This window comes from Ranitomeya variabilis, chromosome 4 (genome assembly GCF_051348905.1).
Source record: "Ranitomeya variabilis isolate aRanVar5 chromosome 4, aRanVar5.hap1, whole genome shotgun sequence".
Taxonomy (NCBI): domain Eukaryota; kingdom Metazoa; phylum Chordata; class Amphibia; order Anura; family Dendrobatidae; genus Ranitomeya; species Ranitomeya variabilis.
Window position 1 is genome coordinate 87,312,525 of NC_135235.1, and position 21,952 is coordinate 87,334,476.

The 21,952-nt window shown below is 43.0% G+C and overlaps 1 protein-coding gene across 2 annotated transcripts in view; it reads left to right on the forward strand.

The window, feature by feature from the left end:
• PCDH15 (protocadherin related 15) overlaps positions 1–21,952 on the forward strand; it is a 2,374,726-nt gene that overhangs the window by 2,041,237 nt on the left and 311,537 nt on the right. For both annotated transcript variants that reach the window (XM_077258870.1, XM_077258871.1), the window contains one exon: positions 6,196–6,323. In XM_077258870.1, coding sequence (XP_077114985.1) covers positions 6,196–6,323 — 128 coding nt within the window. The remainder of the gene's footprint in view (positions 1–6,195; positions 6,324–21,952) is intronic.

Sequence of the window (21,952 nt, forward strand, 5' to 3'; positions counted from 1 at the left end):
TTTTTACAGCATTCAAGTATGCTGTCAAAAAGTCCCTAATGGTACTGGCCATATTTTATATGGGAAAAACCTGGTGATAAGTTTCCTTTAAAGGCCTATTTGTCACTTACTTAAAGCTGAAGAGGACAAGCAGAGGACCTCACTCTGGGGGTGGGGGATGCAGCAATCTGACAAGAAAATGGGAAGGTAAGTGTTAGGGTTCGAGTCCCCGCCTATGCACAGGGGGAATCTCGGGCCATCTCCGCTGTGGTCTCCCATTCTTCTCCTGCCACAGTGAAGCCTGCTCAGCGGAGACGTCGGTCCCAGCGTCTCGCTCAGTCTGACTCTGTACAAAGAGTTACTGCTGCTTTTCCTGCTTCTGCCATTGAAGTCAATGCTGGGCAGCGGTGAGCAGACGCTTCTGGGACTAAGTCCTGCTTTTCTCTTTCTGAGCATGCCCAGAGTAGGATCTCTCAGTGGAGATCGAGGGTCACATGATCAGATACTGCAGCTGAGGCCATTGGTCCTTCAGAAAGGCCCTGTAGGTGCTCATGCTCTGTGGCAACCTCTCATTGGTCCTTCTAGGAAGGTCCTGTAAATGCTGCAACTATTTAAGGCTCACATGGCTGCACGGCCATGCGCTAGTATTGTTCTTTGTTATGTGCTTTGCGCCAGTGTGGTCACGTGAGAGTGTGTTCAGGGACCCGGCTGAAATAAGCCCCTAGAATGCTGGCACCTCCGGCGAGGAGTTTTGTGTGAATGCGTGACCACTGACTGCTCTCTGTTTGGGCAGTTAGCCTGAGCCTCTGTGAAGTCTAACAGGGCACAGTGCTTTGCATTCACAGCTACTTGGTGAATTAACTGAGTTAGTCCATACTGCCATATAGTGCCGCCGTTTGCTAGCAGCAGGTACTCCTGCACGGTGGACCCTGGGCTGCGAACGCACCAATATCAATAAAAACATCTCTATTTACTCGGTGCGTTCCGCTAGCCTTACCATTATACTAGCACCAGGGTCTGGCTAGTAAATGGCGGACATTCAGCAATCCTTGCGGTATATCCAGCAGCTGGAGGGTAGGTTGGCAGCTCTCGAGAGCTTAACCTCAGCTGTGGATGTTACCGCAGTTGCTGTACAGGCTGCTAGCGTGGCTGCAGCAACCTTGTCCACTGCCACGCCTGTTCCGACATTATCTTGCCTCCCGCTGCCAGAAAAATTTTCTGGAGATAGCAAATCTTGTAGGGGATTCGTGAGTCAGTGCTCAATTCACCTCGAGCTCCTGGCTGCACGTTTTCCCACAGAGCGGGCTAAGGTGGGATTTATTGTGTCTCTCTTGTCGGACAGGGCGTTGGAATGGGCTACACCGCTGTGGGAGAGTGGCGATCATGTGGTGCAGAGTGATCCGCTGTTCCTGAGCACTCTGAAACAGGTCTTTTTAGGACCTTAAGTCACCCATGACACGGCGCTCCAACTGCTGGCATTAACTCAGGGTGAGTCCTTGGTCAGCCATTTTGCCATCCGCTTTCATACTTTAGCCTCTGAGCTGGAGTGGTCGGATAAAGCCCTTATCCCCATATTTTGGAGGGGCCTGGCTGATCATGTTAACTAGGGAGATTCCTGCCACATTGGAGGAGTTAATAACTGTCTCTACTCGAATTGACCTCCGTTTTAACGAGCGGAGGTTAGAGCGAGCCCAGTGTAGGCAGAGGTTTCGGCTGGCTCCCACCTTTGCCAAACCTCTGGAATCTTCAATCCCGGTTCCTGAGTCACATGAGGCCATGGAAGTGTCACGAGCGGGATCTAAGTCCCGGACCGCTTGTGCACTCAAGGTCTGTCATGTTTGCCAGCAGTCAGGACATCTTGCCACCAGATGTCCCCAGCGGTCGAGGAAACGTCAGCGTCTAGCAGTAGTAGGTGGAGATACACTAGACACGGCGACGTTTGCCTCCAAATTGTCCTTTAAGGGGACAATAATTATTGGCTCATCCACCCACTTGGTAGAGCTCCACGTGGATTCTGGAGTGGAGGGCAATTTTATGTCTTCTGCCTTTGCCCAACATTACGCAATAGCCCTGGTTATGCTAGCTCAACCAGTAACGGTACAAGTGGTGAATGGGTCGACACTGCCCTCACAGATAACACACCAGACCATCCCTCTTATTCTGCCCATGTCGCCATCCCATCAGGAGATTATATCTCTGCTCGTTATTCCTGAGGGAATTGATGAGGTCCTGTTGGGGATACCTTGGCTACGGTACCACTTTCCTCATATCGAGTGGTCCTCAGGCAGAATTCTGAGAAGGGGTGAATCTTGTGGGGGTAGGTGTCAGAGGGAGTGCGTTCAGGTTGCTACTACAGAGGTACCCGAAGATCTATCCTCTCTCCCCAAGCAATATTGGTCTTATGCAGATGTGTTCTCCAAAAAGGCGGCGGAGACCCTTCCGCCCCATCGCCCCTATGACTGTCCAATTGATCTCTTGCCTGGTGCTGAGCCTCACCGGGGTCGAGTTTATCCGTTATCTCTCCCGGAGATGGAGGCAATGTCTCAGTACATTCAAGAGAATCTGGCAAGATGGTTCATCAGGAAGTCATTGTCTCCTGCTGGGGCTGGGTTCTTCTTCGTGCAGAAGAAGAATGGGGAACTGCGTCCATGCATAGACTACAGGGGTCTTAATGCCATCACCATTAAGAATAAGTATCCTTTGCCCTTGATATCTGAGCTCTTCGATAGGCTTTGGGGAGCAAGGGTGTTTACTAAACTAGATCTGCGGGGTGCTTACAACCTGATTCGCATCCGTCAGGGGGACGAATGGAAGACGGCTTTTAACATCAGGGATGGGCACTATAAATATCTGGTGATGCTCTTTGGGCTCTGTAATGCCCCATCCGTTTTCCAATACTTTGTGAACGACATCTTCCGGGATATGCTCTCCACCTTGGTCGTTGTCTATCTGGATGATATTCTTATCTACTCTCCAGATATTGACTCCCACCGGAGAGATGTTTGCAAAGTCTTCGACCTCCTATGGGCAAACTCCCTCTATCCCAAGTTGGAGAAGTGTATGTTCGAGCAGGAGTCCTTACCTTTCCTAGGCTATATCATCTCCACATCTCCACCCAGGGATTGGCTATGGATCCTGCCAAACTACAGGCAGTGATGGACTGGCAGGAACGCCATTCTCTTAAAGTGGTGCAGCGCTTTATGGGGTTCATTAAATATTATTGCCAGTTCATTCCGCACTTCTCAACTTTGGTAGCTCCCTTGGTTGCCCTCACCAAGAAGGGGGCAAATCACAAATTGTGGTCTGAGGAGGTCTCCAAGGCCTTTATCTCCATAAAGTCACACTTCGCTAGCGCTCCCATCCTGCATCGCCCCGATGTAGATAAGCCATTTATCATGGAGGTGGATGCCTGATAAGTTGGTGCTGGAGCAGACCTCTTCCAAAAGGATGCTCAAGGTCGGAAGCATCCTTGCTTCTTCTTTTCTAAGACCTTCTCACCAGCAGAGAGGAATTATTCCATCGGGGACAGGGAGTTGCTAGCCATGAAGTTGGCTTTCTCGGAGTGGAGACATCTCTTGGAGGGAGCTCATTTTCCTTCCAAGTCTTCACAGATCATAAAAATTTGGTGTACCTGCAGACAGCCCAGCGGTTAAATTCTCGCCAGGCCAGATGGTCCTTGTTCTTCTCCCAGTTTCATTTCACCCTCCATTCTCTTTCTGGGGAGAAGAACATTTGTGCCAATGCTCTCTCGCGCTCCGTTGTGTCATCTGTGGAGGAGGAAGAGGAGCCTCGGCTTATTGTCCCCACCGAGAGCCTGAGAACTGTGGCCCCGATTTCGCTAGAGTCTGTGCCTCCGGGCAAGACTTTTGTACCATCCAGTTTGCGACCGGAGGTTCTCTCTTGGGCACACTCATCCAGGGTGGGTGGACATTTTGGTTCCAAAAGGACATCTGAGTTACTGGCGAGGACATACTGGTGGCCGCATATGGCTCATGATGTCGCAGACTATGTTTGCGCGTGTGTCTCTTGCGCCAAGAACATGTCCCCTTGCCATTGGCCAACTGGGTTGCTTTACCCTCTGCCGGTGGCGGACAGGCCCTTGGAGATGGTCGGGATGGACTTTGTGGTGGGCTTACCCAAGTCTCGTACTTGCACCATTATCTGGGTGATCATTTGGTGCCTCTTTCACGGTTACCTTCTGCACGGGCTCTGGCAGCCTTGTTCATCAAGCATATCTTTCGCTTACACGGTATGCCGGACAAGATTGTCAGTGACCGGGGATCCCAGTTTGCATCTCGATTCTGGAGGGAGCTTTGTCGTCTACTCAGTATTGAGTTAAATCTCTCCTCGGCTTATCATCCCGAGACGAATGGGTTGGTTGAGAGAGCCAATCAGACTCTGGTCACTTATTTCCGACATTTTGTTTCTGCCAGGCAGGATGACTGGGCATCCTTGTTACCGTGGTCAGAGTTTGCCCTTAACAACACTGTAGCCGACTCCACCGGTCAGACTCCTTTCCTCCTTAATTACGGCCAGCATCCGCGGGTTCCTGTGCCTATGCCCATGTCCTCTGCTGACTCCAGAGTGGCAGACTGGGCAGTGGAGGCACGAGACATTTGGGACCGCACTCAGGATGCCATCCAGGCCTCCAAGGAGAGAATGAGGTCCTCCGCCAATGCACATCGGCGCCCTGCCCCGACCTTTGCTCCTGGCGACTTAGTGTGGCTCTCCGCTCGTAACATCAGGCTGTGTGTTGAGTCCACTAAGTTTGCTCCTCACTACTTGGGTCCCTTCAAGGTCCTCGAACAGGTTAATCCTGTCGTCTACCGTCTAGCCCTTCCTCCATGCCTAGGTATCACCGACACCTTTCATGTGTCCCTCCTTAAGCCCGTATACATGCCCCGGTTTTCTGAGTCATCTGCCGGGACATCGGGTTCGTCTACGGATGATTACGAGGTAAATGCTATTTTAGGGTGCAAGGTGGTTCATGGCAAAAAATTTTATTTGGTGGACTTGAAGGGTTACGATTCTGAGGATAGGTCCTAGGAGCCTGCTGAGAACATTCGGGCTCCGCAGCTCATTGCTGCCTTCGAATGTAGCGAGGCCCAAGGAGGGGGGCTCAAGGAGGGGGGGTAATGTTAGGGGTCGAGTTCCCGCCTCTGCACAGGGGTAATCTCGTGCCATCTCCGCTGCAGTCTCCCATTCTTCTCCTGCTGCAGTGGAGCCTGCTCAGCGGAGACATTGGTCCCAGCGTCTCGCTCAGTCTGACCCTGTACAAAGAGTTACTGCTGCTTTTCCTGCTTCTGCCATTGAAGTCAGTGCTGGGCAGCGGTGAGCAGATGCTTCTGGGACTAAGTCCTGCTTTTCTCATTCTGAGCATGCCCAGAGTAAAATGTCTCAGTGGAGATCAAGGGTCACATGATCAGATACTGCAGCTGAGGCCATTAGTCCTTCAAGAAGGTCCTGTAGGTGCTCACGCTCTGTGGCAACCTCTCATTGGTCCTTCTAGGAAGGTCCTGTACGTGCTGCAACTGTTTAAGGCTCGCATGGTCGCACGGCCATGCTCTAGTATTGTTCTTTGCGCCAGTTTGGTCACGTGAGAGTGTGTTCAGGGACCCGGCTGAAATAAGCCCCTAGAATGCTGGCACCTCCGGCAAGGAGTTTTGTGTGCATGCGTGACCACTGACTGCTCTCTGTTTGGGCAGTTAGCCTGTGCCTCTGTGAAGTCTAACAAGGCACAGTGCTTTGCTTTCACGGCTAATCGGTGAATTAGCTGAGTTAGTCCATACCGCCATATAGTGCCGCCGTTTGCTAGCAGCAGTTACTCCTGCACTGTGGACCCCGGGCTGCGAACGCACCAATATCAATAAAAACATCTCTATTTACTCGGTGCGTTCCGCTAGCCCTAACAGTAAGTAATTTTTTTCTGGCCCTCTGTAATTTAGCAAAATTATGTCCAGTCACCCATTTTGCTGAATTCACACAAAACAAAAATTTCAGTTAATGGAGAATCCATGTTTTTTTTGCGAAAATTTTAGGTAAAGTCAATTTACCTCAAACATCCCCATGCATTACACATTCTCTTTAAAATAATTATTCACCTTGGTAGATTTGATATTTTCTTAGTGTGGTTTTACATTTAACACAAATTAAAATTTCATAACCATTTCGATTTCTTCTTTCTGTTAAACAAGATCTAACTTCTTGTCATTACAGGTAATACAGCTATGGTGTACATTGAAGTTCGAGATGAAAATGATCATGTGCCACAATTTTCAAAAAAGCTCTATCTGGGAGGAGTGTCAGAAGATGCTAGGATGTTTGCGTCAGTGCTTAAAGTCAAGGTAAGAGCTGAGAATGAGGAAAAATTTCCATTGTTAGATGTGATAGAACAACTTAAATCTTTATATAAAGGAATAGTTATTTTCTCAGCATGGAATATATTAAAGAACACAGCTTGATGTTTTTTTTAAATGACTTTGCTTCATGAAATAGACAATAGGTATTGATTTTAAAAGAAATACATAAAGCTCCGGATGCAGTGAATACAAAGTTTTAAGCTTCAGAAGTTGTGTGGGTAGATGCAGAGTAACTTGGTATCTGCTGCGTTATTATTTCTAATACACATTGCTGAGAAGGAACTATGGAAGAGCAATGAATAGAACAATTATGTCCATCTTTGCTTCTGTGTGTCAATTTTTTTGTGGTAATCCAGAATAATATATGTATTAATAGTCTAGAACAACAGATGTGTGTTGGTCAGAACGCTTAATTAAGTCATGCCTAATAGGATGCCTTCTATTTCATGGGAAAAAAACTGCATTTAAGCTTGAAGGTCACCTCACCATCACTCTTTTTTTATTCCCAAAAAATGGTTTATTAAAAAAGGCTGTGCAGCAGATGGTTCTTCTGGGCATGGATCACTATTCTATAGTGATCATGTTTCGACGATATGCATTCTCAGCAGCTTTGAGCAGCATCTACATGTATAGCCTTCAAAGTCAGTGATTGGCTGCAATGTTCACGATACAAGGAAAAGTCTGCGTCTTTCAGGCAATGCTCCATCACATGCATTGAAGTACATGACTTCATGGCTAGCCAGCAAAAGGCCTTTAAGATGAAAGAATGATGGAATGGCCCCTTCCTCACCTGACCATAACCCTATTGAAAACTTGTGGATCCTTCTAAAATGGGAGATTTGCGGTGAAGGAAAGCAGTCCACCTCTCCAAACAGTGTCTGGGAGGCTGTGGTTGGTGCTGCTCAAAAAAGTTGATCATTAACAGATTAAGAAAGTGACAGACTTCATGGACAGAAGGCTTATGACTGTCATAGAAAAGAAGGGGGGCTTTATTGGTCACTGATATATATTTTTTAAATGTCTGAAATTTATATTTGCAAATTTTGAGTTGGTTGGTTGTCATTAGAGATGAGCGAATTTTGTGAAATGCTAATTTACCAACTTTGTGCTAATCGTCCACAAAAATTATATTTGCGGCAAATAAAATCAAGATAATTTTAAGACTGGAAAACTTGCAATTTCTCGTAAAATACACATTGTGAACAGAGAATGAGAGATTACACTCTATAAGAGAGAGTGGTCCCCACTGACCATAAGAGCTTACATTCTACATGAGAGAGAGGCTTACCCAGTGACTCTGAAGATGGAAAATAACTCTATTGTACAAACTGTGCTCAACTACAAAATGCTGATCTGTGATGGCCCAGGTGCTGGCCACCATTGAACAAGGTATGATCATTTGTAAAATGTCAAAGCTGCAGAGCTTTTGATGGAGGCCCATGCAGCTGCACAAGAAGACGTTTGCTTGGTTTCTAATGCTTCAGCAGTGTGTGAAATAGTAAAGGACAAGGGTTTTTTTTTGCAACCCATGAATAGTGTTGAGCATTCCGATACCGCAAGTATCGAGTATCGGCCGATACTTGCGGTTTCGGAATTCCGATACCGAGTTCCGATACTTTTGTGGTATCTGGAATCGGTATCGGATCCATATTAATGTGTAAAATAAAGAATTAAAATAAAAAATATTGATATACTCACCTCTCCGGAGGCCCCTGCACCTTACCGCTGTTAACTGGCAGCCTTCTTTGCATAAAATGAGCGCGTTTAGGGCCTTCCATGACGTCACGGCTTCTGATTGGTCGCGTGCCGCTCATGTTCTTTGCTCATTTTAAGCAAAGAAGGCTGCCGGTTAACAGCGGTAAGGTGCAGGGGCCTCCGGAGAAGTGAGTATATCAATATTTTTTATTTTAATTCTTTATTTTACACATTAATATGGATCCCAGGGCCTGAAGGAGAGTTTCCTCTCCTTCAGACCCTGGGAACCATCAGGATACCTTCCGATACTTGGTGTCCCATTGACTTGTATTGGTATCGGGTATTGGTATCGGCGATATCCGATACTTTTCGGGTATTGGCCGATACTATCCGATACCGATACTTTCAAGTATCGGACGGTATCGCTCAACACTACCCATGAATCAAATCTTAAAATATTTAATTCACATAAGTTTTAGGAAATTTGACTCTATTTCGATCCTCCATGGATTGATCTGCTCATCTTTAGTTATTATTCTTAATTTAGTAGATGACAAGTAAGAATTGCATTGGAAAATTTACATTTTTCATTTAGTTGCATGATAATTCTGTACACTAATAGTTGCCCAATAATTCTGCAGACATTGTATTTTCCCAGGAAAGACAAAACCTCACTTTTACTTTCTTAAATATTCATGTTTCAGGTTTATTAACCTTTTGAATTGACAGACAGTTCTGTAGTTCAACAATAAAATAAATGATCAAAAATACAAATTGCCTAGTAATTGTGCACACAGTTAATAATTCTTTTTTTGTTTCTTTTCTTACCAATTACAAATTAGAGATAGACTTCTGGACTTTTTTCTCTTAAATCTGCAGAAGACATATTTGTGCACAGCATCACTAAATGACCCATTCGCTACTAAAGGACACATAATATATGTGATTGAGGAGATGAAAATGTGCGCATTATATGTAGTGACAGTAGACCTGCTCGCTTCATTTCTAACATCATAGCTCTTCTAAGAAATAAAATCCCTCTAAAAATAATTATCAATGTAATTGGGTTTTCTGATAGATTAACAAGATTTCTACGGAGGCAAAAACAATATTAATAGCTTCATATGAACTATTTGTAAATCAACTCATTTTAAATTTAATTTATTTACATTTGATTTCATTTTAATTATATTTTCCTTGCACAATAGTTAATTTTAGTGTTAGAGTAACAAAGCATTAAAGAAAACTTTTCTTTCACGGATAGCATCTAAAATATAACATACTGTCATAAGAAAATAACTACTGTAAGTACACACTCTTTAAATTCTATGGTTTTACTTATCAAGACATAATCGATGATGAGCGCAAGTGCTCGTTACTTGAGTTTGCTTAGAGTGCTCTGGTATGCACCAAGTATCACAAGTAGGGTTGAGTGAAACGGGTCGGCAATTTTCAGAAGTCGCCGACTTTTGGCAAAGTCGGGTTTCATGAAACCCGACCCGACCCCTGTGTGGGGTCGGCCATGAAGTCGGCGATCTTCTGAATCTGGAATCGGAATTCCGATACCGATTCCCGATATGTTTAAGATATCGGGAATTGGTATCGGAATTCAGATTTAAGTGTAAAATAAAGAATTAAAATAAAAAATATTGCTATACTTACCCTCTGACGGGCCCTGGTACTAACCGGGAACCTTCCTTCCTTAGAATCAGCCTTCCAGGACCTTGCGGTGACGTCGCGGTGACGTCGCGGCTTGTGATTGGACGCGCGGCCGCCCATGTGACCGCTCGCGCGACCAATCACAAGCCGCGACATCACCATGACGTCACCGAAGGTCCTGGAAGGGCTGATTCTTAGGAAGGAAGGCTGCCGGAACGAAGCCGAGGGTGAGTATATTCCTATTAGGTATATACTCACCCTCGGACACGCCCTGCTTCTTTCCGGCAGCCTTCCTTCCTAAGAATCAGCCCTTCCAGGACCTTCGGTGACGTCATGGTGACGTTGCGGCTTGTGATTGGTCGCGCGAGCGGTCACATGGGCGGCCGCGCGACCAATCACAAGCCGCGACGTCACCGCGACGTCACCGCTAGGTCCTGGAAGGCTGATTCTAAGGAAGGAAGGTTCCCGGTTAGTACCAGGGCCCGTCAGAGGGTAAGTATAGCGATATTTTTTATTTTAATTCTTTATTTTACACTTAAATATGGATCCCAGGGCCTGAAGGAGAGTTTCCGCTCCTTCAGACCCTGGGAACCATTGGAAACCCAATGCACTGCATTGGGTTTCGAGTTTCGGCCGACCCCGACCCCGACTTTTTTATAGGATCGGCCGATTTCACTCGACCCAACTTTTGAAAAAGTCGGGTTTCGTGAAACCCGACCCGATCCTATAAAAGTAAAGGTTGCTCAACCCTAATCACAAGTGCTTGAGTGTCATGTTCAAGTCACTGCAGCTAGTGATGAGCGAATATACTCGTTACTCAAGATTTCTCGAGCATGCTTGGGGTCCTCCGAGTATTTTTTAGTGCTCGGAGTTTTAGTTTTTCTTGCCGCAGCTGAATGATTTACATCTGATAGCCAGCATAAGTACATGTGGGGGTTGCCTGGTTGCTAGAGAATCCCCACATGTACTTATGCTGGCTAACAGGTGTAAATAATTCAGCTGCAGCAAGAAAAACTAAAACTCCGAGCACTAAAAAATACTTGGAGGACCCCCGAGCATGCTCGAGAAATCTCGAGTAACGATTATATTCGCTCATCACTAGCTGCAGCCACATGTTTCATGGCTGTTAGCCATAAAGCATGCGGGGATGGCCTGGTAAACATAGGCAATCTCTGCATATTTTGTGGCTGTCAGTCAGCCAAAAAACATGAGACCGCGGGAACTCAAACATGTCACTGGAGCACTCGCTATACTTGGTGCACACCCGAGCATCCTAGGGAAACTCGAGTAATGAGCACTTGCGCTCATTACTACAGAGGAGACCAAATTAAAAATAGTTGACCATAATAACCTGCACATTGTTTGGTGAAAATCAAAGGGGTGATGATTTGGGTTTGTCTTTCAGCCAAAGTTTTTGGGTACCTTTGCAGTCATTGAGTCGAACATGAACTTCTCCCATACACCAAAATATTTTACAGTGAAATGGGAGGCATTCTATCTGAAAACTGGAACTTGGCTAAAACTGTACAGCAAACTAACTCATGTTGCCAACAATTCCCAGCCGCAATATCATCCCTCTCTTTACATCATATGTGATGCCCGGAGATACTGGCCATGACAACTCCTCCATTACCAGTGCTGCTTTCGGAGCAGAGTGAGTATCGTGGTACCTGATGACAAAAGCAGAGATCCCTTGAGAAGGTTCAAGTAGCGATGTGACACAGATTTTTTTCCAATGATGTTATCAACCAAAATAAGTGGTATCTAAGAAAAAAATTACATGAGCTAATATAGCCTTTAGGAAAAAGAAAGAGTTTGCTTTTTTGGGTTTAGACACATTAATTAATGATCATTTAATGCATATGAGATGTGTAGATTAACCTTAAGCTTATTGAAGAAGAGGTATATTTTTGAATTACCTGATATCTGAAGTAGATTTCTTATGTATGCTGTTTACTAAATGCTTTAATATTTTAAGATTTATTTACCCAAGTGTCTAGATATTTCTGAACAACTTTTGCAGGAACCCATGCCAGTAGCTGTCAATCACTTTCCAAGAAGCTAGTGAGCCAGAATTTACGACCTTAGCTTTTCCATCTTATCTCTATAAAATTGTTTCTACATATATATAATCAGATGTAAAAGGCATTGTGTCTGAATTGTGCAGCCAATTCCAAAAAAAAAATCAATTTTTTATCAATGTCTGTGCTTTTTAAGTATTATTATGCACAGCTATGATTTCCTTATATGATAATATGATTTTTGCTGCTATAATGCATATTGTACATTTCATTAATCACATTGTTCAATTTATTAAAACCATACTGTTAATCACGCTGCATTTTTGTCATAATGCCGCCGTTCACTGTGTCCTAAGGACGCAGTGAGTGACAGCTCAGCAATCCTATGAATTTTGGGAGGTGTGCCGGGCTGTCAGCATTTTGCATGATAGCTCAGCCATCCTATAGTATGCAAAGACGTGCTGGGATGTCAGTTTCCTATATAGGATTTCCTTTCAACCAATTAGGCAGGGCCTGCTGGAAATCTTCCAGGGATCACCTTTCGGGGTGATTACTTGGCCATTTAGCTGGCTGGCTATGCTGGGACTATTGCTAGTGATAGCTTTCTGCTCAGTGATGTGTGGCTCTGTGCTCTGAATTCTGACATTCTGATCTTCACTGGTGGCCTTGAATTTGCCTTTTGAGTACCCATTGGTATTACCCCTATTGTCTTGACGCACTCTGACCTTGAAATTCTGATCCCGGACTGTAACCTGACTACATGTTTGTCTATTCCCTCTGTTTATGATGTACCTTCCTGGCTCTTGATCTTGGATTCCTTGACTTCCCTGACTCACAGCTTTTCATTGTGACATCACAATTAAACCGTTAATCATCTGCTTGTTGTTAGCAGAGTGTAATTGCATTAAAACAACATCCTGTAAAATTCACAACCCTTGTCATCTCTTCATAAAATCACTGAATGGTTTTCCCATTTCATAAGTTGCTGGCATTTCACCGTTATCTTGAGAATGAAGTTATCACAGCCTTGGTGTAGCTGTATGCTCTTAACTTATTTTCCCTATCATTTTTCCCCTGGTTACCCTATTGTGCAGTGAAGTGCCGCATACTCCAATTTAAGTAAACAATGATGCACAGTGACACCATCTGCAGCAAGTTGATGCTGCAGCTCTCTGGAGGTGGTCTGAGGATTGTCCTTGACTGATCTCACCATTCTTCTTCTCTGCCTTTCTGATGATTTTCTTGGCCTGCCACTTCTGGCCTTAACAAGAACTGTACCTGTGTTGTTCCATTTCCTTACTATGTTCCTCACAGTGGAAATTGACAGGTTAAACCTCTGAGACAGCTTTTTGTATCCTTCCCCTGAACAACTATGTTGAATAATCTTTGTTTTCAGATCATTTGACAGTTGTTTTGAGGAGCCCATGATGCCACTCTTCGGAGGAGATTCAAACAGGAGAACAACTTGCAAGTGGCCACTTTAAGTAGCTTTTCTCATGATTGCATACACCTAGCTATGAAGTTCAAAGCTCAATGAGGTTACAAAACCAAAAAAAGTGCTTTAGTAAGTCAGTAAAAAGTAGGTAGGAGTATTTAAAACAAGAAAATGATAAGGGTGCCCATACTTATGCACCTGTCAACTTTTGTTTGAATGCAGATTGCACATTTTCTGTTAGTACAATAAACCTCATTTCAAGGCAGAAACATTACTGTGTCCAACAGTTATTAGATATATGAAACTGAAATAGCTGTTGCAAAAAAAACAATTTTTATAAAACATTAAGCTTAAGATTAATAGGGGTGCCCAAACTTTTTCATATGACTGTATATAAAAGAACATCTATCTATATAATTGTCTAAGGGTCACGTCCATCTGTCTGTCTGTTTGTCTGTCTGTAATGGACATCCCGCATTGCTGATTGGTCGTGGCCGGCAGGCTGCGACCAATCAGTGACGGGCACAGTCCGGCCGCGAATTCGCACCTTCCTACTCTCCGTCAGTGCCCCCTCCCTACTACCCTCCAGTCCTACCCTCCAGTCAGTGCTCACACAGGGTTAATGGCTGCATTACACCGCGTTATGCAGCGGTGTAACGCAGCCTATAACGCTGCTATTAACCCTGTGTGACCAACTTTTTACTATTGATGCTGTCTATGCAGCATCAATAGTAAAAAGATCTAATATTAAAAATAATAATAAAAAAAAATATTATATTCTCACCTTCCGGCACCTTTCCCGCTCCTCATGACGCTCCGATCCATGCATTGAGGTCTTGCGAGACCGCTACGTCATCATCTTGCGAGACCGCAATGCATTCTTGGGACCGGAGCACGCAAGGAGCATTGCTAAACACCTGGCCTGGATCTGGGGGCCGCCGGAAGGTGAGAATATAACTATTTTTATTTTAGTTCTTTTTTTTAACAGGGATATGGTGCCCACATTGCTATATACTACGTGGGCTGTGTTATATACTACTTGGGCTGTGTTATATACTGCATGGGCTGTGTTATATACTATGTATCTGTGCTATATACTGCGTGGCTGGACAATATACTACGTGGCTGTACTATATACTAAGTGGCTGTGTTATATACTACATGGGCAGTGTTATATACTACGTGGCCTGTGTTATATACTACATGGGCTGTGTTATATGCTACTTGGGCTGTGATATATACTACATGTGCTGTGTTATACGCTGCATGGGCTGTGCTATATACTGCGTGGACTGTGCTATATACTACATGGGCTGTGCTATATACTACGTGGGCTGTGCTATATACTACATGGCTGTGCTATATACTATGTGGCTGTGCTATATACTATGTGGCTGTGCTATATACTACGTGGCTGTGCTATATACTACGTGGGCTGTGTTATATGCTACGTGGTCTGTTATATACTACATGGCTGTGTTATATGCTATGTGGCTGTTCTATATGCTTTGTGGGCTGTGTTATATACTACATGGCCTGTGCTATATACTATGTGGCCTGTGCTATATGCTACGTGGCTGTGCTATATGCTACATGGGCTGTGTTATATGCTATGTGGGCTGTGTTATATGCTACTTGGCTGTGCTATGTTTCTCTGCTGTATCTGTGCATCATGAATTGTGGTATGTGTTAAAGAGGGGGCCCACTGAGACTCTTTCACCTGGGGCCCTCAAAAACCTAGAACAGACCCTGGCTTTACTGATTGGTCACACCCGGCCGCAAACAATCAGCGACAGGTGCAGTCCGGACGCGAATTGGCACGGAATTTGAACTACGCTTCGCTAATTGGTCACGCCTGGCCATCCGAATCCTGTGTATAAATTGCATTATTCTGAAAACTTCATAAATAAACTACATACATATTCTAGAATACCCGATGCATTAGAATCGGGCCACCATCTAGTCTATTTATATAATTGCCTTGCAGTGTTTTAATTTCCTGTTCTGTTCAGATGTCACCGTATCCCAGAATTCCAAGCGGAGTTCACCGACAGCCATATTGAGACACCCAAGTGATGGGTGTCTCAATATGGAAACTGCTGCTGGTACCAACCTACTGTGTGGTACCACCAGCGGAACACCATTGCACCACACACACACACTCTATATGCCATATGCACCACACACTCACACACACACACATACACACTCACGCACTCTCACACTCACACACTCTCACACTCTCACACTCTCACACACTCACACACTCACACACTCACACACCAACACACACTCACACACTCACACCCACAATCACACACACACACTCACACTCTTACACACTCACAGACACACTCACAGACACACTCACTCACACTCTCACACTCTTACACTCACACACTCACACTCACACTCTCACACTCTCACACTTGCTCACACATTCACTCACACTCATTCACACACTCTCACAGCCTCTTGCACGGTACCACCAGCAGAACACCGTCGCGAACATGCCACTGCCCTGATCAGCCAAATGATTCACTGACTGTGGCCATCTTTGTACAGGAGGAGTGCATGCACAGTCTTAATGTGACCGCCACTATCTGTCTGCAGAAAGATGGCGGCGGTCTGATTTACTGCACCTGCACGAATTACATGCAGGTGCAGTGAATCATTTGGCTAATCCCTGCGGCAGATGCGTGACATGTCTACAGCCAGAGGAAGTCAGTCACATTAAAGGGGTTTTCCCCAAATGAAAGTTCATTTTAAAAATTGACTGTGTCTGACCGTGTACTTAGCATACCACATCTCCTGGACAGAGGAGGAAGCTAAAGACAATACTGACATTACAGCACAGGATCACAGAGAATTCATTTTATGAGGTAAAATAGTTCACTGACTGTTTTTTAAAAATATTTTACCTCACAAAATGTATCCTCTGCGATCTCCTGCTGTAATGTCATTATTGTCTTTTGCTTCCTCCCCTGCCCAGGAGCTTTGGTATGTCCTGTACATGGTCAGACACAGGGTTTAGTCTGTCTGACTATGTACACAGGATACCACATCTCCTGGGCAGGGGAGGAAGCAAAAGATAATACTGACATTACAACAGGAAATCACAGTGGATTCATTTTGTGAGGCAAAATAAATCACTGACTGTTTTTCAAAAATATTTTACCTCACAAAATGTATCCTCTGCGATCTCCTGCTGTATTGTCAGTATTGTCTTTTGCTTCCTCCCCTGCCCAGGAGTTGTGGTATGTTTGGTACACGGTCAGACAATTTTTGTTTGTGGGAAAGCCCCTTTAAAAAGCAAATATCAATGCGAACATGGCTCCTCATAAAAAGTACACCAATGACAGGAAAGCAGCAAAGGCAGAATGTCGAAGACAACAAAGGGCAAATGAGACCCTTGAAGAGCAACAGCATCGCTGGGACAAAAACAATGCATATAAGCGTAGGCGTCAAGCACATGAGTCTCCTGATGCAAAAGTCCTTAGATTATCACAGGAAGGAATTAGGCAACAACAACGACGCATGCCTGCTCCCATTGTGACATTACTGCCATCCCGATGCGATAGCATGGGGCCTCCATCTAGTGTATGTATAAAAATCATACATGGCTAGTGTTAGACCAGCTGTTCTATACTGCTTAGTAGCTGCTGGTACTGCAGATTAGCTCCTCTTCAGCTGAGCAGTTGACAGAGCTGTGCTTTTCCGCTTTGTAACTTTTAACATCTGGCTGCAACTGGAGCCACAAACAGCTGATTGCTGTGCCATCAATATCAAAATATGATAGTAGCAAATAGAGATCGATTTGAGGATGATTAAACGCCTATCAAATTTTCTAAAGATTGATATTTCACATGATTATTAAAATTTAGAGTTTCAATTCGTGGTTTGCAAAAAAAATGCCTGAACCATATTCCATACTGCTGAAGTATCACAGAGTGGACTAATGTCTTCTTGTGTGGCCACGTGGGCTTTCCCATAATGCCCTGTTGCAGAAATGACATCTATTGCATTATTCAGCCATAGCCGGTCAGTTGCTCCCAGTGGAACACAGTTTGTATGGCAAAGTAATTTTAAATCTACAGTCACCAGGTAAGTCTCATGTTCAGGATTTGCTGCAGTTTTGACATGGCAGAATGTCGGCATCATTTCCACAACTTTTATGCAAATTAGCGGACACGCATTTATGTTTTTTACACATGCAGATTTTCCTCATTAATGCAAGTCTATGGTGAAAATCTGCATGCGTACCCACAAGATAAATTGACATGCTGCAGATCTGAAAGATGCACCACATGTCAGTTTCCTCGTGTGATCCGCAGGTTCACATAGATGCACAGTGTACATGGGATTTCCAGAAATCCCATCCACTATGCTGTAACATCTGGCCGCTGCGTCTTTTACGCTGCTTAAAAACGCAGCGTCAAAACCGCAGCAAATCCTGAACATGGCAACTTACCCTGATAATCAGCAAGGTCATCTCTCTCTTCTATAGGGTGTATATTTTCAGTAATTACAAGCTTTCTAATATTGAGATTTGCAAGATTTTAATAGCTGCAATTCAATTTTTTTTCTTCGAAAAATTGGTGGTCGGCAAATTTGAATTTCAAATGATTTGCTCATTTCTAGTCTAAAATTCTATACAGATTTGTCCCTTGACTTAATGCAGAGTGACTACATCAAAGTCTTTACATCTGAGGCAAAAATACTATATTTTTGTCACTTTAAATAGAAATTGGAGATTAAAAAAAAATTACAAAAAAAATAACAGCAGCATTGATGGAAAAAGCCATGTAGTTCTGTAACATATTGCAAGCTGCAGATGCCGTCAATATTGCAAACATTTCAGTTTTACTGATTATTAGTATCTGTAAGAGATCCAATTTTCATAGTTTCAGAGAGGAAATAAAGCATTTTGTGAATATCTCATAAAAGCTTCCTTCGAATATGCGAATCCAATGTGTTTGCTCTCAATAGCAGTTGCCATGTAACAAGAATTGTCTATGCTCATGTTAGGCGTCAAGCACATAAATACTAAAAAAAGGATACTGTTCTCGTTCCAGATGGTGTATACTATTCACTTACTGTAGATTGCAAAGAGGCACATGGATGCAAGAAGCTTTTTTAGACAACAATATTCTGAAAAACAGAGAAGAGAAAGAGAGATACAAGGGGTGTAAAAACATGTGTCCAAGGATAGCATTGCCAACTTTTATGATATTTTTGAGAGCAAAAGTGTTTAGGGGTATCCTAAATCTCCCCTAATGGTAGATGAGGAGAAAAAAACATTGCACATGATGGTTTTAAATCCCTGATTACCACAAGAGACAAACTTTTGGCCCAGGCTCACTTCCCTTTCACTCTTAGACCATTTATACACTCGGCAGAGCTTAGCATCCAAGTTTATGGAGGGTGTGAAAGAAAAGCTGTCAGCTGAAAAAGCATTATGCCAACCGTTATTTAAGGTGCATGGCTATCTTCATTTTTTTTCTAGACAAGAAGGAATATTAACCACAGTCATTTTTTGGAATGTATTTCCTAATATAGCAATAATACAGAATCCATGGACATAAGTGACCTTTTTATTAAAGAATAGGGGTTTTCTACTCCTAAATCTCCCTTCTATGGTGTTCTATTAACAAAGAAAAACTAAATACATCTTGGCTCACATCCAAAGTGGCAATGGATGTGCATTCTATGCTGACACAACTTATTCAGCTGCTTAGAGCCCATGCAGGAAAGAAGACTCTACTGCTAGTTATAGTGAACCTCAGATGTTATGTCTATCAGAGGCACCAGGCTCAAAAAAGCTACCTTGGACAGACTAGGCCCAAGCCACTCTATCTGGCAGACTCCAGAGAAACCCTGACACCCTTTAACCTCTGTACAGGGATTTAGGTTTATAATGGAGTCCAGTTGACATTTGCCTTTAGGAAGCGTGAACTATAGGCAGGAAAGATCACCTAGCAGGATCAAAGCTGAGAAGTCACGTCAAGGACAAAATCAGGGGACAAGTGGGTAGTCAAAATTTAAGCTGGAGTCAGAACATGGGAGATAAAATAAAGACCACAGGAACCAAGTCAAATCCAAATAAGTGAGCGTCGTAAAATCTAAACATACTAAGGCCTCATTCACACATTCAATATTTGGTCAGTATTTTTCATCAGTATTTGTAAACCAAAGTCAGGAGTGGAGCAAATAGATGAAAAGTACAGGGTGGGCCATTTATATGGATACACCTAAATAAAATGGGAATGATCGGTGACCCAGATCGGCAAGCTGAATTTGCAGAATGGGCAAAACAAAACTTGGAACAGGACCCTTAGTTTACACAGAACATTTTGTTCAGTGATGAGGCAAACTTTTTTGGTTGGGCCATTTATATGGATACACCTAAATAAAATGGGAATGGTCGGTGACTCAGATCGGCACGCTGAATTTGCAGAATGGGCAAAACAAAACTTGGAACAGGACCCTTAGTTTAAACAGAACATTTTGTTTAGTGATGAGGCAAACTTTCTTGGTTGGGCCATTTATGTGGATACACCTAAATAAAATGGGAATGGTGACAGTTTTCTTGTGTAGGGTGTCTTGCACTGAAATCTGCTGCAATGACCCTGGTACTGCGTTCACCAGACATCAACACAATGTCTATCCGCTCCTCACATGTTAACCTCTGCGACATGTCAATGACTGTAAACAAAGGGAAACTTGTAAATAACTCATGAAAGAATAAAGTTCTGTTAAAACTAAGCACACCATTGTTTTTCTTGTGAAATTCTGGATAAGTTTGATGTGTCACATGACCCTCTTCCCATTGAAAAAAATAAAGTTGGATCCAAAATGGCCGACTTCAAAATGGCCACCATGGTCACCACCCATCTTGAAAAGTTTCCCCCTCCCATATACTAATGTGCCACAAACAGGAAGTTGATTTAAAACAACCATTCCCATTTTATTTAGGTGTATCCATATAAATGGCCCACCCTGTATAGTAGAAACATGTTTCCAGTTCTGCATTTATTACCCACTCCTGGTTTTGGCTGACAAATAATGATGTAAATTACTGACCAAATACTGAATGTATGAATGTAATGAATGTAGCCTAATTGGCAGCTACAGACTGTCTGTTGGAGTTTATATAGAAGGGAGCCTGCCCATGGCGCCCAGCAAAAGAACTAATTACCTACCAGCTCAATGCAGAAAAACACAAGTGAAATAATGGGTGAATTAGTTGAATTAGCACTTACAGAGTCGAGCAGTAACCTGTCCAGGGCAGTTGTTACAGCATCAGGTTTAAACATGGATGTGACATCGCATTAAATTACCAGATTTTGACCATTCCATTATAAAACCCTATTATATACTCAGCACTACTCCATCTTCATCTATTTCCCTTTATAATTCACTCGTTACATTATTTACATGCTCAGACCACTCAAAAGCCCACTAGCACTAGCACTTGGATGCAGATAACTGGAATGACTCTGAAACTACCTGTTTTATTGGGTGCCCATGGCCTTGGCTTGACTTTTTTCATACTCTATCCACTGAACATAACATCGAAGAGATGGATTGAAATCAACGAAAGCTAAAATAACTCACAAGCAGGGTAATTTTAGTGATAAATAGATGACAACAATGTATTTGTGCTTGCCGGCTATCAAGCTTCAACATCTATTAGTCCATTTACGTGAATAGCCACAGCATGACAATCAATTCATTTAACATTCTGGTTATCTCCAAAAGATTTTCCTGCCATTAAATAATCTAAAACTTATTTGCTTATATAAATAATACAACATCAAACAACAGCATAAAGCATAAATCTTAATGCTTAAATAAATTGCAAGACATCATCGAAAATAATCAAAAGACCAGGGGGGGTTCCTGTAAAGTTGAAAGCTATAGAAATGGTAATCTGCAAATGAAAATTACAATTGACTGCAGCGAGGATTTGAAGCTTAAGAAAATATGCTTAACTATGTACATATTATAGCGTAACTCCTATATATTAGAGCTCTGCGATAGATGAAGGTGAGGAAGGTGACTGCCACTACAGGATATCAATAAATATGAGAACTCCAGGGAATTCTGACACAGAAAGTTATATTTTGTTATGGAAGATATTTTTAAATGCCTTGTTGTGATCACAATTTTTAGTTTACAGAACTTCGTGTTATTTTATTTATTTATTGACTGCCATTAAATGACCTTTATTGATTTGAGTTAAAACATCTTAGTGACAGGTAGAACCCTAAGGGTTCTGTGAGTCAGTTGTTACATTTGCACTTCAGGTGTTGAATGCTTATGGAAGACGACTGGAAGCATATTTCAATTTATCATGTTTGTTGAACCAAAGGATGGAATCTAACAGAAAATTTTGATAAATTTATCTAGGCTGTTTTTTTAAGTTAAGTTTGAGGTATATTGATATTAGACATCAAATAACTGATATCACTATCTAAAACATAATTTGTACTGTAAAAAGATACAAAGTGCAATAGGGCCTCATCTGGAAATTAAAGTTAGAGATTTAGTTGTCAGCTGCTGCTGCGTCCAAAGATTTGTATATACAGTGGGGCAAAAAAGTATTTAGTCATTCAGCAATAGTGCAAGTTCCACCACTTAAAAAGATGAGAGGCGTCTGTAATTTACATCATAGGTAGACCTCAACTATGGGAGACAAACTGAGAAATAAAAATCCAGAAAATAACATTGTCTGTTTTTTTTATCATTTTATTTGCATTTTATGGTGGAAAATAAGTATTTGGTCAGAAACAAACAATCAA